Source organism: Phoca vitulina, unplaced genomic scaffold (assembly GCF_004348235.1).
Source record: "Phoca vitulina isolate PV1807 unplaced genomic scaffold, GSC_HSeal_1.0 scaffold69, whole genome shotgun sequence".
Taxonomy (NCBI): Eukaryota; Metazoa; Chordata; class Mammalia; order Carnivora; family Phocidae; genus Phoca; species Phoca vitulina.
Window position 1 is genome coordinate 3,335,959 of NW_022589772.1, and position 23,053 is coordinate 3,359,011.

Sequence of the window (23,053 nt, forward strand, 5' to 3'; positions counted from 1 at the left end):
ATTTAATGATTCTCTGTAGCCTTTCTTTCAGTCTCTAGTGCCTGCTGATTCGTCCCTTCTCTGAATGCCCTGAGTTCCTAAGTTGTTGTGCCTCATGACAACGTAGTCAATTTTTCCTAACGCTAAATGGATCCAGTTTGAATGACTGTACTTTATTCTGACATTTCTTTTTATGAAGTGGTGCGAACAGAAGAGTCAAAGGGGCGTGGCCTTTTTTTTTTTTTTAATCACGTCCTTACTTGGCAAAATCTCCCAATTTGGAAGGGAGTAGCCTTCACCAGTGTGTGGCCACCCCCCAGCTGAGAACCTGACACTCGTACCATCTGTACCGCTTGCGCAGGCCATCTGAACACAAACATGACTGTCCTATTACTTGTTTCACGTGAGTCTGGCTGGTCTGTCAGTGAGATCCTGCAGGCCAGAATCACTGTGGGTCTCTCTTGCTGTGACCCTCTCCCCACGCACCACACAGAACTGGACACGGAGCAGATGTACAGAAATACTTGCTGAAACGGCTAAACTGATTCACATTGATCTTGCATTCCCTTAGCCATGAGCAAGTCAAATTCTGTTCTGCTTTGGGTTAAGCATGTGAACCTAGCACTAAAGCCACATGATTATTTAGACAGCTGTAGGAGCAAGCATGCGATGGACTGGTGGGGACCTAGGGAGAGAATTCTCCTCACTGAATGAATGAAGTCAGAGCTCTGCCTAGGTGAAATCGGAACAGTTTTGCTAGTGGTCTGGGGGAGGGTGGCGCTCTTTCCAGTAGAACCTGACGTTATTCCTATCAAGAATCTCTCTTTCGAGGGGCGAAGAGCTATTGAGCCCCTCCATTTACAATGCAGCTTTATGTCAAAGGAAAAAAGCCAGGGCTTTTCCAAAGGTCCTATACAGTAAGGACAAATTTCATTTTCAGCTATTGCCTGAGAGCATTGGAGAAATGAAGCGTCATGGATTTTTAAAAATAAAAGGAACTGCACCGAGGGCCCTAGCAGGTTTGTGAAGAAAAGATCTGGGCGGTTGTAAAGGGGGGTCCTATATAGATCTGGCCTGGGGCGGCTAAACCAAGAAACTAAGATCTTCAGCGTCTCCTCCCCCGCCTCCCCTCCCCTGTGTCCTTTAGCTCTGCATCTTCCCTCCTGCCTTTCCTAGCTGCCACTCAGGAGCCCAGACCTGGGCTTCTGATCATTGCTCTTCAGCTTTGCTGGTGGACAGGCCCCTTATAGGTAGGTAACTGGCTAATATGATACACTCACTTTTAAACTGTTAGTTAATAGTTTTATATGTTACCACCTCCTAAAAACATGAATATACTTTCTTTTTTTAAAGATTTTATTTGAGAGAGAGAGAGGATGAGCAGGGGGAGGAGCACAGGGAGAGGGAGAAGCAGATTCCCCCTTAGCAGGGAGCCCGATGCAGGGCTCGATCCCAGGACCCTGAGATCATGACCTGAGCCAGGCAGACGCTTAACCAACTGAGCTACTCAGGAGCCCCATAAAAACATGAATATAATTTCAACACCTTGACCCAAAGCAGTAAGTGACAGGAGCATTTTGGTCACTGTGGCCAGGCCAGTGGGGACAATATTGGGAAATTCAGCTTTCTGCAGGCCTCAGCTCATACCAACCATGGACTGCCTGAGTACAGTGTTGAAGGGCTTGGTCTATAGCATCAGCCAAGCCAGGGCTCCAGTCCTGGCCCTACCACATACCAGAAATGTGATCTTGAGCTTAGTTCCATCATCTGTGAAAGGAGTATAATGCTAATATCTGCCTTTAGGGTTGTTGTGAGGTGATGCATGTGAAATCTGATACAGGGCCACCTGGGTGGCTTAGTTGGTTAAGTGTCTGCCTTCGGCTCAGGTCATGATCCCGGGGTCCTGGGATCGAGTCCTGCATTGGGCTCCTTGCTCAGCGGGGAGCCTGCTTCTCCCTCTGCTTGCCACTCCCCCTGCTTGTGCTCTCTCTCTCTCTGACAAATAAATAAAATCTTAAAAAAAAGAAAATCTGATACAATGTTTGGTACAACCAAATAGGAGCTCAATATATGGTAGTTAATCTATGTTAAGAGTAGTTCGTAATTTCAACTTCCAGGAGGCTTGTCTTAACTACCACACATCACCCCCTATATACACTAAGGAAAGAAAGCTTTGGAAAGAGAGCATTCCACCAAGGTTCACCTATCACATACCTATTTATTCAATCACTCATTTAACAAATATTTATTCAGTGTTTACCTTGTGCCAGGCATTTAGCAAAATACTGGGAATATAATGGAAACTAAGACATGCTCCTATTCCTTGACCAATACCCAGCCCTCTGGCTTTTAAGAAGCTCTCATACTGGGCGCCTGGGTGGCTCAGTGGGTTAAGTGTCTGCCTTCGGCTCAGGTCATGATCCCGGAGTTCGGGATCAAGCCCCACATCGGGCTTCCTGCTCAGCGGGGAGTCTGCTTCTCCCTCTGCCCTTCACCCTGCTTGTGCTCTCTCGTGCTCTCTATCTCAAATAAAATCTTTAAAAAAAGAGAAGAAGCTCTCATACTGCTCAAACTTTGGTGTTTTTTTTTTCTTTGAAGCCCCCTGAGGAAGAAATTGGGAAAGGGCTCTATCCTTTGCATTAGGCCACAATCTAACAACCCAAATACAACATCACCTCCCACAAAAAGTTAAAAAGTCACAAAGGGAAAACACTTCCAGAATGGTGGAGTTGGGACTTCTGAAAATCCACTCCTCCAAAAAAGCAACAAGGCATAGGAAAAATATTCCAAATAAACATTTTCACAATTCTGAAAATTAACCAAAGGCTTGTAACAACCAGAGGAGCATGTATTCAAGAAAAACAGCTGAATCTTGGTAAGAACAGCAAGTTTTGCGATATTTTAACTTGCCTGTTCCTCTCCCCCTTTATCAAGCCCCACCATAGTCTTGAAAACCAACAGCCTTGGAACCACAGCAACTGTGAAGAGCAACAGCTTGGCAGCTTCTCCACTGGAAAGGAGAAGACAGAGTTTGGAGCTCCCCCAAAAGACCCATCCCCAGAAAACTGTCATTATATGACCTGTCTGGCAACTCCCTAGAAAAGTTCCATTTACACAGCTTGTGTTTATGTGATCTTACTCAGGACCAACAGCCCTTTCCCTAAGGGCATTTGTTGAAAAATTCAGCAGAAACTGTTTCACATCACAGCAGCCTGGGAAACAGTGGATAGCAGTTGAGGCGAACAACAGGCTTAACAAAAAACAATCTGAATCCAGAAATAGATAAAAAGGATTGTACACCATGACCTAGTGGAATTCATCCCAGTAGTGTAGGAGTGATTCACATAACAAAATCGATGTATTACATTATATCCATAGAAGAAAGGGAGAAAAACACACATTTCAATTGACATAGGAAAAGCATTTGACATAATCCAACACCCTTTCATGATTAAAAAAAAAAAACCACTCAAAAAAGTTTAGAACTTCCTCAACCTGATGAAAGCCATCTATGAAAAAGCCATAGCTAATATCATACTTAATGGAGACCAACTGAAAGCTTTTCCCCTAAAATCAGGAACAAGACAAGGACAGACTTATTGATAAATGGAATAGAATTAAGAGTCCAAAGTAAATCCTTACATTTATGGTTAGTTGATCTTCAACAAGGATGCCAAAACAATTTAACGGGGAAATAATAGCCTTTTCAATAAATAGTGCTGGGACAAGTGGATATCCACATGCAAATGAATGAAGTTGGACCCCTTTCTCACACAATATGCGGAAGTTAATTCAAAATTGGATCAAAGACCTAAATATAAGAGCTAAAGCTATCAAATCCAGAGAAGAAAACCTAGGTACAAATCTTTGTGATCTCGGATAGGGTAATGGTTTCTTAGATATGGCAGCAACAGCACAAGCAACAAAATAAAACACAAATTGGACCCCATCAAAATTAAAAACTACCGCTCTAGTCTCTGTACAGTTTGGCTCTTAGTACAATCAAGCATCCAATGCATACACACTCTGCTGTTTTTCCTGCAATCTCTCCTTCTGAGGCATTCTTGAAATCGAGTAGAGATTGATTAAATAACCTGTCAAATTTGAACTTCAGTATGCAAACAGGAATCAGGATTGTGCTTTCAAGGCTCACAGATGTTTTGGGCTTCCATACTACGTGGTGGCTTAACAAAAACTTCCTTTATAATATTCTAATTGCAGTTTGTTCTGCCAGAATCCACACCACCCTACACTACTCTTGTCAGATGTAGAAACAGAAAATAAAAACCTGTCCAAACTTTAAAATTACCATCTTCAGCCTAGTCGAAAATCAGAGCAGAGGCAGTGAAGATAGAGGTTGGATGGTAATATCCTTTATTCAAAGAAGCTTCACCTCTGCACTTTTGCCTAAGGGAAAGTGATTTCTGGAGTCAGAGTTCTTGGGGATACATGAGGGGAAGTCCCAGGCAGTCATAAAGACCACTGCTGACATGGTCCAAATATTTGTTTGGTCCTAGCAGCAGCAGGGAGCAATATCATAGTACAGGGATTGGCAAACTACAACTAAAGTGTTAATTGGCAGGGGGCGCCTGGGTGACTCAGTCAGTTGAGCATCTGACTCTTGATTTCAGCTCAGGTCATGATCTCAGGGTCATGAGATCAAGCCCTGCATCAGGCTCGGCACTCAGCAGGGAGTCTGCTTGAGATTCTTTCTCTCTCTCCCTCTGCCCCTCCCCAACCTTGCTCTCAAATAAACAAATCTAAAAAAATAAAAAATAAACACCCATTCATTTACATATTTACATATTGTCTATTGCTGAGTTTGCACCGGAACAGTTGAGTAGTTTCTACAGGAACTATATGGACTGCAAAGCCCCACATATTTACTATCTGGCCTTTTACAGAGAAAGTTTGTCAACCCCTGCATCAGTACAGCAGTCCAGATATCTCCATTCAGCAACACAGAGACAAATCTAACTCTGCATGCATCTCCGTAAACCTGTTCCAGCTTCAGTGTTCCCACTCTCAGATGATGACACTAATAGCTACCAATTCACCCCAAAGGGAAGTCCCCCACCCCTTTACACTCAATCCCCTTCTATTACTTCACTCCCCATCCATCACCACATCCTGCCACTTCCTTCCACCTCCTCACAGCATTTTGCCTCTGAGCGAGGCTTTCCATTTCCACTGCCATTACCTTAGTCCAAGTCACAATCATCATATACCAGACTCCTAACCGGTCTTCCTGCCTCAAATTTTGCCCACTTTCTGCCCCCCATTCATCTCCCACTCGATCCCCAGAAGGATCTTTCTAAAGTCTAAGTCTGATCCTATCACATGCATAATAATATCTGCAGCTAAGATTGAATGAGCCCTTACTATGTGCTAGGCATAGTTCTAAGTACTTTGTATGTAGTAAGTGGTCTTTTTTTCCAAGAGATATTTTTTTTTTTTAAGATTTTTATTTATTTCTTTGAGAGAGAGAAAGCAAGAGACAGAACATGAGTAGAGGGGGAGGGGCAGTGGGAGAGGGAGTAGCAGACTCCCCGCTGAGCAGGGAGCCTGATGCAGGGCTAGATCCCAGGACCTGAGCTGAAGGCAGACACTTAACTGACTGAGCCACCCAGGCACTCCTATTTATTTATTTATTTGAGAAAGAGAGAGAGTGTGTGTGTGTGTGTGCGTGTGCGCATGAGTAGGGGGAGGGGCAGGGGGAGAGGGAGAGAGAGAATCTCAGGCAGATTCCCGGCCAAGCGCAGGGCCAGCATGGGGCTCGATCCCACCACCCCAAGCCAAAATCAAGAGTTGGACGCTCAACCGACTGAGCCACTCAGGCACCCCATAAGTGATCTTAATTCTCACACCAACCCTTGCTGGTAGATGCTATGATCTCCATTCTTCAGACAAAATCACTGAAGAACAAAGAGACCCAATGCAATCTAGCTCCAGAGTCTACAGTGGAGAATCTTAACTACTCCACTACTCTAAACACACACAAATACACACACTCACACTCGCACACACTCACACACATAAACATATTGCTTATGGCTCCCTATCTCTCTTAAAATGAGTCATACTATTTACAGTAGCCAAAGGTTATCATTTTAATCTTCTGTAACCCCTGTCTACTTCTCCAGCCCTATCTCCTGCCATTCACAGCTTTGCATTTCAAGCTGTAGCCACCCCAGACTGCTCTAGTTCCTCATACAGGTCATGTTCTTTTTTAACCTCGATGCCTTTAGTCATGTCATACCCTCTGCTTTGGCTGTTCGCTCCTTTTCCCTCTCCATAACTCCCTTTCCCTTCCTACACTTAACCAACTTCTACATGTCATGTCATGCTCCACTCAGGTATCACCTGCACCAGGGAGCCTTGGCTGCGCAGTCCAGATTTGCTCTCCTTTGTGCTCCCATTATGCTTTCTTCATATCCATTTTCACTTGAAGCCCTTACTCTACTGTTTTATAACTGCCTTTTTATATATCCATCTCCCTCACTAGATTGTGCACTCCCAGTGCTCTTCCCACTGCATCCAAACATCTTGCTTTACCTAACTTCTACTTTTCTGTCCTTTTTTTTTTTTTAAGGACTTTTTCATCCCAGCCTCTGGCATAGGCTATTGTGCACCAAGAAGAGTAGTAAGAGACTATAGGATTGTGCCTTTCTATGTGATCCAGGACATGCTGGGGATCATAAGCATCTTTGAAGAAGATGAGATCACATGATAAAAAAATGTTAGAGTTTATTTTTGATAGTTTCATAATAGTAAAGTGCTTTAGGGTAGTCTCGACTCCCAAATACATAATGGCTCAAACATACTAGAATCCTCTCAGTCATGTAACAGTCCAAGGCAGGTATTGGCAGGATAGTTCTCCTCTATATGGTCATTGATGGACACGAGCTGACAGAAACTCCTAGGTCATCCTGGGTTACCACATCCTAGTCAGCCAGAAGCAGGAGAGAACATGGGGGAACACACATGGGAAACTTCTATAAGCCAGGCCTGGAAGTACCACCCATCATTTCTCAGCAGTCCCATTATTAAGAACTTAGTCATGTGGCCACATCTCACTGCAAGGGAGACTGGAAGGTGTAGTCCAGCTATGTGCTCAAGGAAGAGCAGAATGGTTTTGGTGGGAAGCCAGTGACCTTCACAGATATACTAACAGTAAAGTTGGGCTAGTCTACCTCGGGTGTCGGCTAAATCATGGAAGAATTTTATTTCCTTTGTCCTAGTAAGCTATATGGTACAGCTCTATTTAACCTTTCCCATGGGAAGCTGGGAAATGTAGGCAGTATTTAAAATCACGGCTGACAGTTGAGCTCCCTATTGAGTTCCTTACCAGGAAGTGGCAGCTTGATGATGACTTGCAATCCTGATGAATCCTTAACTATTAATCACTGACACTTTGGAGATTGCCATTAAGTAAAATCCCAGCTGAGTTGGTACACAGTGTTGTGATTTGGGCCCCCAAATATTGTTCCCTCTTCTGCGTGTCTAGACTTGAGAGGGTGTTAATAGATGGCAAAGCAGCAAGCTGATTCACTGCTAGCCAACCAAGAGGTGCTCAAAACCAAAGGAGAAAAGAGACAAAATCAAGCAGGGAACTCATTTCCATTCTAAACCATAGCCACAGGCATGAGCTTATTCTCTGCCAGTTTGTGTTTGCCCAAACATAGTGCACATTTGTTGATGACCTCATGTAAGCTCAGGGAATGAGTAAAAGTGAACCAATTTGAAATAAAATGTCCCCATGATTCTCTGCTAAAAGACATGGATATTCCCAGAAGAACTTTGTAAAACAGCTGCCCAGGCTCTACTCCCCAGAGATGCTCATTTAGTCAGTCTTTGGTGTAACCTGGGAATCTGAATATTTTAATGTTCGCTGGATGAATCTGGTGGAGAGCCAAGGTTTGGGAGCCATTTCTCTAAGATGATGGGAGGAAGAATAGGGAAGTATGACAAAGCACAAACCCAACAGAGTGATTTTGCTTAATACATGAAGCAAATAACCCTAAGGAAAATCCAGTCTCATAGCTTGAGATATAGAGCTGTCTCTGGGGTTAGATCCATTCATGGAAATCTGGAAAAAAGGCCTCTTCTGGGGATTGGCCATGAAGCTGGCTGTAAACTAGGAGAGGTATTATGAATGTAGACGTCCCCCTGGACGTCCAAGATGCCTAACTTGTTCTCTTTCTTTCCCAGTTTGTTGCTCAGCCTAATTGCCAACAGTTACTTGCCACCCTGTGGTATGACGGCTTCCCTGGATGGCGACGGAAACACTGGGTAGTCAAGCTGCTTACCTGCATGACCATTGGGTTCCTGTTTCCCATGCTGTCTATAGCTTATCTGATCTCACCCAGGAGCAACCTTGGGCTGTTCATCAAGAAACCCTTTATCAAGTTTATCTGCCACACAGCATCATATCTGACCTTCCTCTTCATGCTTCTCCTGGCTTCTCAGCATATCGTCAGAACAGACCTTCATGTACAGGGGCCTCCCCCAACTGTCGTGGAATGGATGATATTGCCCTGGGTTCTCGGTGAGTCAAAGAAACCAGGAGCTATGGCCAGATTGCCTGCTGCTCCTGTTTACAGAAAATACTGGAACAGGCAGATGGACTGGCCCTGAATCAGGACATCTCTTTGTGCCGTGGGGAAGTCCTTTGTTGGGAGTCTCAGAAATGTGGTTCCTTCTTCCCCAGACCCCAGTCACTTAGTATTACCTGGCCCACAGTGAGACTGGCAGTGAACCCAGGGCTTAATTCTGCTAACCTAACATCTTCAAGGACAGGAAATTGTGTATAAGTTGGTGTGGAAGGAAAGCCTAATATCAGTCAGAATGGGTTGCAGGTAAGCTAGACAGAGCAAGTGTTAATCTATTCAATGCCCTTTCTATAACTCAAGAGCACTTGAACCTTTCTTGTGGCTACTCCACAGAATCCTAGTACTTATTCAGGGTCCACATCCTATATAGGTAATGATTCCACAGTCGGGAGGGGAACCTGGGAAATTCACACAATTCATGGTAAAAGTAATTTCACCAGTAGTCTCCAAGCATGGTTAGATTGCATTGGACCCTCCAATGCATTGCTATCCTCCAAATCCTTGCTACTCAAACTGTAATTCCCAAATCAGCAATGTCAGCATCATCACCTGGGAACTTGTTAGACATACAGAATCTCAAGTCCCACCCTAGATCTAGGGAATCAGAATCTGAATTTCAACATTATCCCCAGGTGATTGACATGCACTTTAAAGTCTGAGAAGCACTGCCTTAGACTACAGCCACACCTTTTACTGGTTTCTTGATTCCAAGATTCAAGAAACATCTATGTCATCAGGCAGAATTCCACAAAACCCCCCACACAATGAGAGGAGAAAGGAGAAAAGAGGGTTCTAAGTTATTTTGGGCCCCTTTGCCTAGTGTCAGCCTCAACATCCAGTAATTCGGTTGGTGGTCAGCTAGTTCACCTCAAAACTTACTGAGTTTTCCCTCTAGCACATGATGGAAACTAAAGACTATAGGATAATATTGACCTCATTAGTTTATTAATGAAATTAATAAATTTCCTACTTCAAAATGGGAACAGGATAGAATCAAGCACCCAAAATTGCAACAGCACCAGTAACTATAATAATAATGCTAAAAGTGAGTAGCATCTGGAAAAGTATAATGCATGAGCATCTTCAGGTAAAGCCTATCAGGTTTGGCAAATCCACAAGTGAGAGGTGACGCAGGAAAGAAAAAGAGATATGTTATTATTACCATCTCTGGGGGCTTCTCTCCAGTGATCTCAATTCATTCATTGTTTCTGCCTGTCTTTACTCAGGGGAATCCTACTGTGATGACTATGATACTATTTTGACCCTGTCTAGAAATAAACCTCTTGCCTCCATTCTTTAGGTTTCATTTGGGGGGAGATTAAGGAAATGTGGGATGGTGGATTTACTGAATATATCCATGACTGGTGGAATCTAATGGATTTTGCAATGAACTCACTCTACCTGGCAACCATTTCCTTGAAGATTGTGGCCTATGTCAAGGTAACTTGGAATGTTTGCCCTTTTTCTTAAGCAGTGATTTGGGTTACATTAAGCTTTAGCATGGGGAGCATGAAGAGTTTAGGGGAAAACTGTTGTTGACAGTCCAATCCATGCGGGAAAGTACCATATAAACAGACATTCTTTCAATAGTTTGTAAGTAGTTTCCACCTAAGTGAAGAATAGAACAATTTACAAATGAATCTTTAGCTTCTTTAACTCTGACAGTAGAAGGGTCTTCAGCCACCAACCCACCCAGTGAGTGTTTAAATCCTCTCTACAATATCTTTGCCAAGATGGTCCACTGATGCTTCCATAGGTCAGGGACAGAAAACACACTGAATTCACAATCTCCAAAAACCTCTCTTAACCCTTGTCACTTCATTAAAAAGTGCTACTTTATGTTTTTCTAATATTATTTTCCCTGTGACACATCCATTAATAATCCTTATTCCCTGTGGGGTCAAACAGAACAAAGCTCTTCCTTTTTCTGAATAGTGCTTCCAGTGTGAAGCCATCTCTCCCTAACTTGCTGACTTGACTCATCTCAAAGCTAAGTATTCACACTTCCCTCAAGTGTTCTTCATATGACAGGTAGAGGAACCCTAGAAACTTCACTGCAGGAGACAGAGATCTTTAATCATCTCTGCCTCCCTCATTACTTCCAGCACCAGGATGATCATTCAAGCTGTTATAAATCCAGCTTTTTGAGTATCACTCAACCTATGCCTCGGTACCAATTCAGATAATGAACATACACACACACAGAGTATCTTAATGCTTTTCCCACACAATGTACAGCCTAAATTGTCCTGAAAAATAGCCTCATGTCCAACATCTCATATTGGGTAGTCCTAGGCCCTGGGTTCAGATTTGGTGCTCATTAGATGATAGAATGGCTGGCTCCTTCTACCCTGAGTTGAACTTCTCCAGCATGAGGAAAAGCTGACAATTCAATCTCCAAGATTGTCTAGTCAGTCATGCTTTTTGGCACTAACTCCCACATTAGGGAGTTTTAGAATGGGAATATGGCTGTCCCCCAAATCTCCAACAACTTATTTTTATATCCCTAATATGCATATTGCATAAATTTGAAGACCTTGGGAGTTAGTTATGTGGAGCATGAATATTGAATGCAGTCATGAAACATTTTTGAAAGAAGCCTAAGAGTATGCCTTATACTTGTGGTGATCGTTTAACACATACTTACAACTTCCTTACAAGAAAAAGCTGGTGAGGAAAATGTTTGAATCTCTCTGGTTAATGTGCCTGGATGAAATCCATGTAATTCTGGCACTCTGCTGACTAAGTAACACTGTTTGCCTTAAAAAAAAAAAACCCTCTTCCTTTGGAAGTGTTATTTATACACAGGAGGGACAACAGATTATCAATCTAGAAATTGGTAGGTTTTGCTTAAACAAGAAAGTTTAGAATAAATGATCAAGAAAAGGATTTACTCTTAGGGATATAAACATGTCTACAGATTCCCAATATTAACTAATTTTATAACCTATTCAATTTCACTGGCAGGGATTCCAAGGAGCTAGAACTTCCCCATCACATAGTGGAAGGATAAATCAGCTATATTAACCTGAATAAATGCCCCTCAACTGATAAACACTTAACCCAAAGGAGACATTTGCCAAAAAGTTGGAGCTCTTCTCAAAAAAAAAAAAAAAAAAAAGGAGAATTAATGAAGCAAGACATGCCACATGCAGATTTGGATTTGCAATGAGAAATTGCAAATGGTCAGTCTGGTCTGCTCATCCACAGAGACATACTAGTCTGAGATGAACTTCTCCAAGTAGGCTGAGACAACCTCTATGAGGTAAAGCCACAAAAGCTGGTCCCCAGGCCCCCTGAAACATTTCTGATCACTGTTGTACTAAGGCAGTACAGAAATGCCATGGGATAAGCTGGCCTTACAAAAGATCCTTTATTAGAGCAAAAACAAGATATATACTCCACTGCACATGGTCTTCAACAACAGAAACCAAAAGGCGCATACCAAAGTACTCAAAAGGAACAAATACACATAAGATCGGCCCTCAGTGCCCCCCAGATAATCCTACAAATGGAGAATAATTATCTTTGTGTCTTCTAGGATAGTACCACCGAGATTTATCCCACCACCACCTTACTTCCATACATTCAAACTAAATCTGAACTTTGGTACCCATTGAGTTATGGTCCTTTCTTCAGCCAGTACTTGGCTGAAGACACAATCTCCCACTCCGTCCTTATAATTAAGTCCCTACCTTAGGCTGGCCCTCTTCATATTTTGCTTCATGAATTGTCAGAGTGCCATTTATACCCCTTTGAAAGACATGGAGGCCAATTTTCAATCTGCATTCTATCTCAAACAATGTAAGAAAAATCACTCGCCTCCTAGTATCACTAACTCAAGAATCAGGAAACCTGAATGTAATCCTTGCTCTGTCCCAAGCTAGAATACCATAGGTCATCCTTCTACCTCCCTGAGCCTGAGATTCTGCCTCTGAAAAATAAGCAGATTGAACTAGATCAGTGGCTGTCAGCCTTTTATTTTTTTCCATGAAACCGTATCTTGAAGTTAAAACTTATTCAGAACTTCAATATATTAGAGAGCTCAAAGATTGAACTTGGATTGAGGAATCAATCTCCCAGGCCTCCTCTTTGGCTCCCAGAGTGGCTACCAGATGCCTCTACTGAACCTTCAGTCTTCAAGGAACACAATTTGCAAACCACTTGTATTAGACCAGGAGCCATCAAACTATGGTCTGCAGACCAAATTTGGCCTGCTGCCATATCCATTTGTTCACGTATTCCCTATTAGTTCTACAAGGAAGAGTTGAGTAGTTGTGACAAGGACCATATAACCCACCAAGCCAAAAATATCTACTATATGGCCCTTGACAGAAAAAGTTTGCTGACCTTGATGCTAAAAGAGCTCCAAGTTTATTCCCTGCTCTCATATTCTATAATATCTTCCTCCAAAGGTATAGATGCAAAACACAGATTTGCCATAAGAATCATTTTTCACACCTCTGAATGTTCTACAAATGCAGACTCACTGTCCCCTGGGCAGCAGACTTCCCTGTGCTTACAGCTGTAATTATGGAGAGAGAAAATCCTGAATTATGAGCTATGCATGTTCCAGTTGATAATTTCTAGTTTTAAAATATAAGTCTGTTTCATTATCAGTAGTCTCCATCTCTCACATAGAGCTCAGAACTTTTAAAGACCCATCTAACATATGTGCTGTGACATCAACTATCATTTGAGTGAACATTTAATAGAGATAATGCCAGACCGAGTGTATGGAGATCACAATTTTAGTCCTGGCTCTGCCACCAGCTTGCTGTGTGATCTGAAGCAAGTCACTCTGCCTATCTGGATTTCAGTTCCTCCACTTGTAAAACAGGCATGACAATGCCCACCCCTCACTGCAATGCAGCCAATGTGGGGTGTTTTTATTGTTGTTGTTTGGGAAGGAAAAATGTAGAGATACAAGATTTGGCCAAAAGTGTATAAAACGGATTAGCCACCTAGAGTTCATCTAAAACAGAAGCACAAGGGTGGCAAGGTTTCTCCCAACTCCTCTGACAATGAAGAATATTGGATACACACAAATGATTTTAACAACACCAGTTTTGTCAGTTGTTGGAACTGAAGCACAGTTTAGAAATGCTAACAATATGATTTGGCCCCCAATGCAACATTTTTTCAGAAAAGTTGTTTACATTTAGTCCTAAGAAATTGTGATATTTAGATGAGAGCTCTAGGCAATATGCTTCGGATTGAATTCCAGGCAAAATCTACTTCTGTCTTGGGGAAGGTAATACGCAAATTCTTATATTTCCATAACATCTCTCCTTATGGAGCACACATTCTCTCACATATGGATACATAATCACAAACCTGTGCAGTGGATAGGAGTAGATATTATACTCATTCTATGATGAAATGGAGAGATACAGGCAGTTTTAAGTTGACAAAGCCCAAATCGGACCTAAGGTCTCACAATGAAGCCATCTTTCTATAAAGCTGCTCCCTATATTCCAGGACCTGGAAGTCCAGGATAGGGCTGAAAAATGGGCAACCAACACCAGAAATACTGGCTCTTCCCCTCCTTCAACCCCTTGGTTCTTCATTTGTACTAGAAGGACATCTGAACTTGTAGGGCTGTCAAAAGAACTATAAAATACATGCCTACACCACCATGTGGAACAGTACTAAATTCACTACCTGGAAGGCTGACATGCTTTTTGTAATAGTATGAAATACATTACAGACTGCTAAAATTCAGCGGAAAGCTGAGTAATGACAAGGTTGCTCTAACAGCCCCAAACTGCAAGTCAGCCAGGAAGTCAGGATAAACATTGCACACCGAGGAGGCCAAACCTATCCCTAGTCCTTCAGTAACTACAAGTTGTCCATGGTGCTCAGAAGGAAATGGGGGATTGGGGAGGTAAATCTGATTTGAAATCTCATTAGGAGGCAGAGTAATTTGTCCCCACTACCTGGGGCGTACCAATGGCGCTGTTCCAGTGACACTCCCCAACAATCTGGTAAACTCACAGTTAGAAAATGCCTGTGGATAAACCACAGGTGGTTGCTCCAGATGATTGCTCTAAAATTCATTTTTCTCTGTATATATGCAGGGAATATATTTGGGTGAGAGTGGGAGGAAAAGAGTTATTAGCATCATATACTGATTGGATAGGGAGGGGAGACAAACAGTGCCATGCACGGGGCCTGTTGTATAAATGAATGCTTGATGCTTACTTTGGTGGCTTTATTTGGGTGCTAGACAGGAGAAAAGAGGAAAAAGTTTTATAAATGTTCACTGTACCTCTCATCTTGTGCACTTGTTTCTTACAGTATAATGGTTCTCGTCCAAGGGAAGAATGGGAAATGTGGCACCCGACCCTGATTGCAGAAGCACTCTTTGCAATATCCAACATCTTAAGTTCGTTGCGTCTCATATCCCTGTTCACAGCCAACTCCCACTTAGGGCCTCTGCAGATCTCTTTGGGGCGCATGCTGCTTGATATCCTCAAATTTCTCTTTATCTACTGCCTAGTACTGCTGGCTTTTGCCAATGGATTGAACCAGCTTTACTTTTATTATGAGACCAGAGCGATCGATGAGCCAAACAACTGCAAGGGAATCCGATGTGAGAAACAGAATAATGCCTTCTCCACGTAAGACCCCCCCCCCTTGGCCTTTTTCTGCTTTCTCTTCCTTTGCTCTATTTTCAGTCCACAGCTTTATCACTGTTTCTTCTTTTTTAAGATTTTATTTATTTTTTGACAGAGAGAGACAGCGAGAAAGGGAACACAAGCAGGGGGAGTGGGAGAGGGAGAAGCAGGCTTCCCGCCAAGCAGGGAGTCCGATGCCAGGCTTAGGACCCTGGGATCATGACCCGAGCCAAAGGCAGACGCTTAACGACTGAGCCACCCAGGCGCCCCTTTATCACTGTTTCTTGAGAGTGCACACAAACCTCACTTATGGATCAACCCAAAGGGTCTGAAGACTATAGAAGATTAAGAGAGGAAGCAGTTAGGTGAGAGAGGAAAGAGACAAACGCAGACATGGGCTCCCAGGAACTCATCTAAAGAGCTAGTTCTGAACGATTTTGGTAGCACCTCATATTTTTAAAGGAATTTGTGGGAAGGGAATAAATAATTCCTCACTCAAAAAAGCATCACTAACCAAGGAAATGAAAGAGCAAGGCTATTCCTCTGAACAATTGATTACCAAAGCTAATTTAACTATTCTGAATCAAGAACAAAGAAAAAAGATGGATGCAAGAATTTCTTAATGCAGCCTGGGATATGATGATGTATAATAAGAAATATGTATTTGGCCTTCTTGTTTCTAGCACAGAGCTCCTAAAAGCCTTGGAATTTCCTAAGGGCCAAGAGTGACAAAGGTGTCTTTTGTTGTGTTAAGGAGGTGACTTTTGGACCCCCACCTAAGGATGGAGGCTGGTTGCCAGGGGAATCAACCATGTGACTAAAGGGTTGAAACATTCAGTCCCACCCCTCAACCACCAGGGAGGGGAGAGGAGCTGAAGATTGAGTTTAATCACCAGTGGCCAATGAGTCTAATCAATCATGACTATGCAATGAAGCCTCCACAAAAACCCAAAAGATAGGTTTTGGAGAGCTTCCAGATTGGTGAACACATGGGGATTTGGGGACAATGTGGTGCCTGGAAAAGGCATGGAAGCTCTGCCCCTTTCCCCCATTACTTTGTTCTATGCATCTCTTCCACCTGGCTGTTCCTGAGTTATATCCTTTTATGATAAACCAATAGTCTAGTAAGTGAAATGTTTCTCTGAGTTCTGTAAGCCACTCTAGCAAATTAACTGAACCCAAAGAGAAGGCTGTGGGAACCCCTGATCTATAACCCATCAGTCAGAAGCACAGGTAACAACCTGGACTGACATTCGAAGTGGGGGAAAGAGGGCAGTCTTGTAGGGACTGAACACTTAATCCACAGAATCTAACATTATCTCCCAGTAGTGTCAGAATTGCACTGAATTACAGGACACCCAGCTGGTGTTGGAGAATCCGTGGTATGGGGGGAAATCCTCCCCACATCCATATGTTGGGTTCAGAAGCCCTTAGTTGGCATCAGAGAAATAGAATTTGCTAAGAGAGCCCTGACTCATGGAAACGTGTGGTTTGGGAAGAGAAAGGATAAAAGGGCAGGGGATGATGAACCTTTGATCCCTGGATGGCTACCTACTCACCCACAGTACGAAACTGCAGCTGCACTGTGATCCATTACTAAAGGTAAAAATTACCAATTGAATTTAGAAATGGTGCTGTTGGAGATGAAAATTTTTCTTTTACCCTTCAAAGGTTTTTCCAGCTGGTCTAAGAATTAAATTGATATGAGACAGATAAACAGGAGAAAATCAAATTTAATTTCGTATGTATGAGAACCCCCCATATCTGAGAGGTTCAAAGACAGAAAAGTAAAATGAGGTATATATACCATCCTGAGCTAAGAAATGGGATATAGGCCTGGGGCTTCAAACAGTGATTCACAGGACAAGAAGAACAGCAGATGTTTGGCAATTAGGTGTTTGCCCTGCCATACAGATGGTCATTTAGATAAAATTTATCTCTGGTAAAAACTCTCATTTTGGGAAAATTTTCCGACTTAAATCTTCTAGGTAGTTAAAGGAGGGGCGAAAATTTCTCTTGAGCTCTCTGGGTCTTGATTACCTTCAGCTCAAAATAGTTCGCATGCCAAAATGGTATACTTTGGGGAGCCTTATTCTGAACCACTTCAGTAGTAAACCTAACTCTTGAAGAGTTAGCTTATTGGATATATAAGGAAATACAAAATAATAATAACCATGCTAAACATACAATCCCTTGGTTATTATCCATAATAGCTAAAATGAAAGTAAAAGAAAGTGCTGGGTTGGGCCTTGATGCTAAACCAAGCTCAGATTTGCGTCAGTCTGAGTTTGGGCCACTAGACTCAAAGTCACCCCCCAAGGTAAAAATTGTAGATCCCTCTAAGACCTCTGGTCACCAAGAAAGTAGTCAATGGTGGGGGAGGGCAAAATCAAGAAACTATTGAAACCAGAGAGTATTGTGTGAAAGAACTGTTTTCATTTTGTGGATCAGTATCATCAGCTTCCTGAAGACCCTTTACTAAAATAAATTATGAGAGGAACTAATTTAGGAGCTGTGCCTTTGATTTTGAATACTGTGGAATGGAAGGGCATGTTTGGGTTGATACACGACCCACGGCTCATGACTGAACAATCACAGATGGCTATATGTGATCCAGATACAAAGGAGGTTATTCCTAAGGGAATGACCAGGCCAGTTAACTGGACAAAAGCCACTGTAGGGTCTGATTACCCTGAGAAGGGGGACTTCTCAATTGCCCCAAAAATGCCAAGTGGAATACCCCAGATGAAGCCGCTGACATGCTTCATATGCAAGCTACATGGAACTGGCTTTAAGATGACTGAGTTATTTGCCTGCTGAACATGCCCATTACCCAGGTCATGGTAAATGCTGTGGTTAAGGGGTCTCTTTCACACGAGCACCCCATATAACCTTACTGCTGCAAAACCAAAAAACACTCTGGGAAGCCTTTGCCAATTTGATGTCTCAGCTTTCTCTCATGGGTCTTAATAAAAACATCAGGTTAATTAACAATAGAATAGGAAAAGGCCACAAAGGTAGAAGATTTTGAACAGTTAGTAAGGAATAAGGTGAATAAAGCAAATATTGAAAGGAGCAAAACAAAGAGGAAACAGAGAGGAGTCCCAGGACTCATCCCACAGGATGGAAATCTTTAGATGGTTATTAAGAAATGAGATGAATAAAACAGACTTTGATAGAATTAAAGATTTTAGTACAACACTGCTAAAGGTTGGGAGGGCCAAAGGGACTCTGTGTTGGTCCCTCAACATTAAAGGGTCCAAGACAAGTCTACTCTATTTATCCCAGTTTGGAGAACTTTAAAAAGCCAGCAGGCAAAATTGCAATGAGAAACCTGACCAGCAATCATTTGGGGCAGTGTTTGGACAGATTAATCAAGTTAAAGATTGACAAAAAGGCCAGGGTCCCTTGGCTCAAACTCTGGCTGGGAACCCAAAGCCTTCTGCACAGAGTGGGTAAAATGGTCAGAAGGTGGAAAAGAGAAGTTTCTGGACTCATTCATTCAGGACTCCTCCTAACGGTGGTACCAAAACCCCTTGGTGACACCCTGACTCAGGCTACAATTAGATTGAGAAAATATAAAAATGTAAGGGTAGGGACGCCTGGCTGGCTCAGTATATAGAACACGTGACTCTTGATCTCAGGGTCATGAGTTCAAGCCCCATGCTGGGTGTAGAGCTTACTTAAAAGGAAATAAAGGGTCGCCTGGGTTGCTCAGATGGTTGGGCATCTGCCTTTGGCTCAGGTCATGATCCCAAGGTCCTGGGATCGAGCCCCACACCAGCCTGCTTCTCCCTCTCCCTCTGCCTGCTGCTTCCCCTGCTTGTACACTCAATCTCTGTCAAAAATAAATAAAATATTAAAAAAAAGAAATAAAAAAATAAAAACGTAAGGGTTGATAAGATCATGAAAGGTGGAATGTTTGAGCAGGCTTTATGTAAAAACGCTGTCTCCTTTACCTAAATGTTTTTATGGGAATGAATATTATGTCTGGCTGGGGAAAACTTCCCCTACCATGTATTAAAAAGCCAAAGCCTGTCAATGAAATCCTAACAGAGACTGGAGGTAGGACCATAGGAGTTGATGGAATTAAGGTAAAAGTTTGTAGGAGAACTGGTATGTTTGAACAAGCTTTAGGCAAAGTGGTTGCATCCCTTCTGCCTGATTACATTGTGGGGATGGACATTATATCCAACTGGGGAGTGTTTCTCCTACCTAGTATTGTAAGACAGAAGGCATGCAAATCCACCCTTCAACCAATATTAATTGGGCATGCTTCATAAGAACCAGTAAGATTGCCTGAGTCCACACAGTGTGGAATAGAAGCTGGAGTGCTGAGAGGGACAAATTCTCCGTGCCATAGCCCGAAGTAGAGCATAGACAGGGCTTACAATAAAAGCCTGTGAGCACCTCCCAGTGATACCCATATCCCCTTTCACAGGAGTAAGCTAGACAGTGGACAGGCTGAAGGCAAGATTAGAATCAGTTCACCTTCTGGGATTAATTTAGGGCCCCTAGCACGGATCAGAAATGTCTCCTTTTCCCACTTGGGACACAAGGAAACAGCTCATGAGGCTGTCCATGAGTCCACTGCTGTCAGACACATGGAATTTCTGTACCTTTTCTTTGTAAACTCAACGTCTACTTCTTTAGGACCTTCAAGCCTCCAAGATGGCTTTTATTTTCTGAAAATCACTGTTAGGGGAAACAAGAAGAAAATAAGCACACGATAGGAAATTTGTTAGATTCCAGAAGAGGTCCTGGGCTTACCCTAGACTCAATGTCCTATAACTTGTCCATCTCAACCCCCCAGTTCTAGAAAGTGCCACTCATCACTGGTATTCACAGTAATGACCCCAAGGTCATGAGAGGGTTTTAGACATTAAACTAAGATACATTTTTTTCCTCTTAACACTATAAACTAAGGCAGTTCAGTGAACTCAGATGTCCTAGAAATGTTTTCAATAACAAAGGCCAGGGGGAAAAAGGAGTTTCTGCTCACCCCCAAGTTGCACCAATAGAGAGGGGAAAAAACAATCCTATGTAGCCTACCCCTATTATTTGTTTCTAGCAGCATTTCCTAAAATGGGTTACAAATAACCACAGTTCACGGGGATGTTAAGAGACATAAATATGACTGCCTTTTGGAAATACTAGGACAAATTTTAAAAGATTTCTTAACTGCGGGTCTTCTCAGAGATGTTTCATTGTGAACCCACGATGTAGGGAGAGATTACACCCAAATGTATTGGCCAGGATGACATACCAATGCACAGAGTTTGAAAAATGTTGGCTCACTCCATTGCCCATTTTCAGTACCCACCCCCTCCACTAGGCCACACCCCCTGCCTCTCTTCCCAGAACTCAGGGGAAAATCTTGCTTTGGGGAAATCAGACTCATGTGAAAGGAAAACAAGAGGCCATATGGGTTGATGAGAAGATAGTGGTTTTTTTGGTTAAGCCAACCAGGAGTGTATAACAGCAACCGGTCACCTTGCTGGTGCCTCTTGGCAAGGCCCTGCTTCCTCTCCTCCATTCCTCTAGAGGCAGAACTCCTATCAACCTGTTTTCAATATGAAGAGCAATTCTGTAGTAGCTTGAGCACCAGGAGGCTGCATTTGTTCACATCAAAATGTGCAACAGAACTGAACACCTGAATGTGAGGTGACTTCCAGGAGGCCAGGTCCCCTGCCAATTACCCTTTCATGTAAACTCTGCTGAAGAAGTTTATGAAATGCCTTCTTGCAAGTTAGTATAGTCATTATTAACACCCCCGTTGCCAACTAAGATTTTGTTCCCATCACTTGCCCAGCAGGGACAACTGACAAGAATGGGTACCTGGCACACACAAAATTATACCTTGGGGCATCAGGTATAAAGAAGCATTGTCATGCTGGAGCCAAATCAGCAGTAATGTTACCTCAACTTTTCCTCTAGGTGTTGGTTTTTTTCCTCCATAGAGGTCTGACTCAGCTTTATGTTTTCTTTTAAACACCTCAACTCAGGCATTTATAATACCTGCTAAAATACACACTATTTGGTCAGAGCACCAGAAAAATTCAACTTTTAAGAGAAAGAGAAAACAAGCCCATTTATATACCTAACATAAACTATACCATCGGCTTACTGTCATCCTTTTCCTTCTGATTTTCCAGAGACGCCTTGGCTATTCTTTGGCTTAAAAAAAAAAGATATTTTCCCCAGGCACACAGTTCAGGAAGACCTCACTCTCCTTGCTGACAACCACATGACGATACTATTGGCGGTTTTAAGTCTAGTATTCTATCCTGGGGACACCTGGCCTTCATTTACCACCGAGAGAAGCAACTGGAAAGGCATCAGCATTCTGAGGGCATGGGACCTGTGACAGAAAAACGGTGGAAGTGGCAAGAAGCTAACTTGCTGGTCTCATTATCTCTTTCTGAGGTTCCAGCCCTCAATTCCAGATACCTCCTGAAAGCACATGGCTGTGTCACGGGGGTCTCAAACACAAAATGTCCACAGCTAAATTCTGTTATCTCCATATCCCCACCCCAAACCTATTTCCCCTTTAATTCCTCAACTTATTAAACACCAACCAGAATCCTAGGAGTCATCTATGCCTCTTACCCTCTTCCTCGCGCAGCTCGTCCAGTCTCCGACCACGCCACGCCAGTTGGACTTTCTAAATGTATCTTGAGGATATCCTTACGCACGTGCACGCACATGCGTGCGTGGGCATGCGTGCGCATGCGTGGGTGCATGGGTGGGCGGGCGCGCGCATGCGTGGGTGCGTGTGTGGGTGGGTGGGCGCGCGCATGCGCGGGTGCCCGCCCTCCCACACAGTCACCCGCCCACCCACACAGTCGCCCACCCACACAGTCACCCATACAGCGGTTTCCGTGCTTCCAGTCTTTTCTCCAAACAATATCCCACCTGCCCCACAGAAGTTTCTTCGTAAATACCAGTCTCATCTTGTCACCACCCAGCTTCATGCCTGCCAGGTATTGAAATCTTCTCCAGTGTAAAATCCACCTCTTTACCATAACACACAGGGCCTTGATAATGTGGACCCCACCTCTCCAGCCTCTCACTTCTCTTCCCCATAGGCAACATCTTATTCTTCCCAACTACAGGAGAGCATCTTGGACCTATGGGCCTTTGCGCATCCTACGCCATTCCCTCTGCCTGCCTGGAATGCCCATCCCCACCTGGCCAGCCTGGAAAACTCTAACCCATCTTTCAAGTCTCTGCTGAAAAATCACCTGCTCTTCTAAGTCTCTTCTTACCCATTCTAACCCCACTCTCAGTTATAGGCTCCTCCTGTGTTGGTTTCCCATGGCATTCTAAGCACATCTCCATGACAATATAACTTGTATGTTAGTCATTGTTGGCTTTTTCACCCACCAGACTGAGATTACCCCACTTTAGTAAGCCTTGTACCTACCACAGAGGCCTAAAACATAATGATGTTCGACATGCCCATCCTATCCTCGATTCTAGATTTACTTTTGCACTGTCCCCCTCATATGGCTGAAGTATCTGGCCATACTGAAGATCTGAGAATCAAATATTACAACACATGCAAAGCACTTAGCACAGTGTCACTCTGCTGATCCACTTTTAGCTTGCTGTCAGAAAAAATCCTTGGCATTTCTCCTACATCCCCCATCCTGAATTTGGGCACTTGGCCCAAGAGCAAAGCTCTACATTGATCCCTATTAAATTTCATCTTGTTAGTTCCAGCCCATTGCTCCATGCTGTTGAAACCTTTCTGAATCTTGATCCTGTCATCCCATCTATTAGCTATCCCTCCCAGTCTTGTGTCATCTGAAGATCTTAGAAGCTTGCTATCTATTCTTA

The 23,053-nt window shown here is 43.1% G+C and overlaps 1 protein-coding gene across 3 annotated transcripts in view; it reads left to right on the plus strand.

Annotated features, from left to right (window-relative positions):
• TRPC5 (transient receptor potential cation channel subfamily C member 5) overlaps positions 1-23,053 on the plus strand; it is a 262,537-nt gene that overhangs the window by 202,882 nt on the left and 36,602 nt on the right. For all 3 annotated transcript variants that reach the window (XR_004297931.1, XR_004297932.1, XM_032392736.1), the window contains exons 4-6: positions 8,191-8,527; positions 9,892-10,031; positions 14,892-15,214. Coding sequence is in view for 1 of the 3 variants with exons in the window: in XM_032392736.1 (XP_032248627.1) it covers positions 8,191-8,527; positions 9,892-10,031; positions 14,892-15,214 (800 nt within the window). In the remaining 2 variants the exon portion in view is untranslated. The remainder of the gene's footprint in view (positions 1-8,190; positions 8,528-9,891; positions 10,032-14,891; positions 15,215-23,053) is intronic.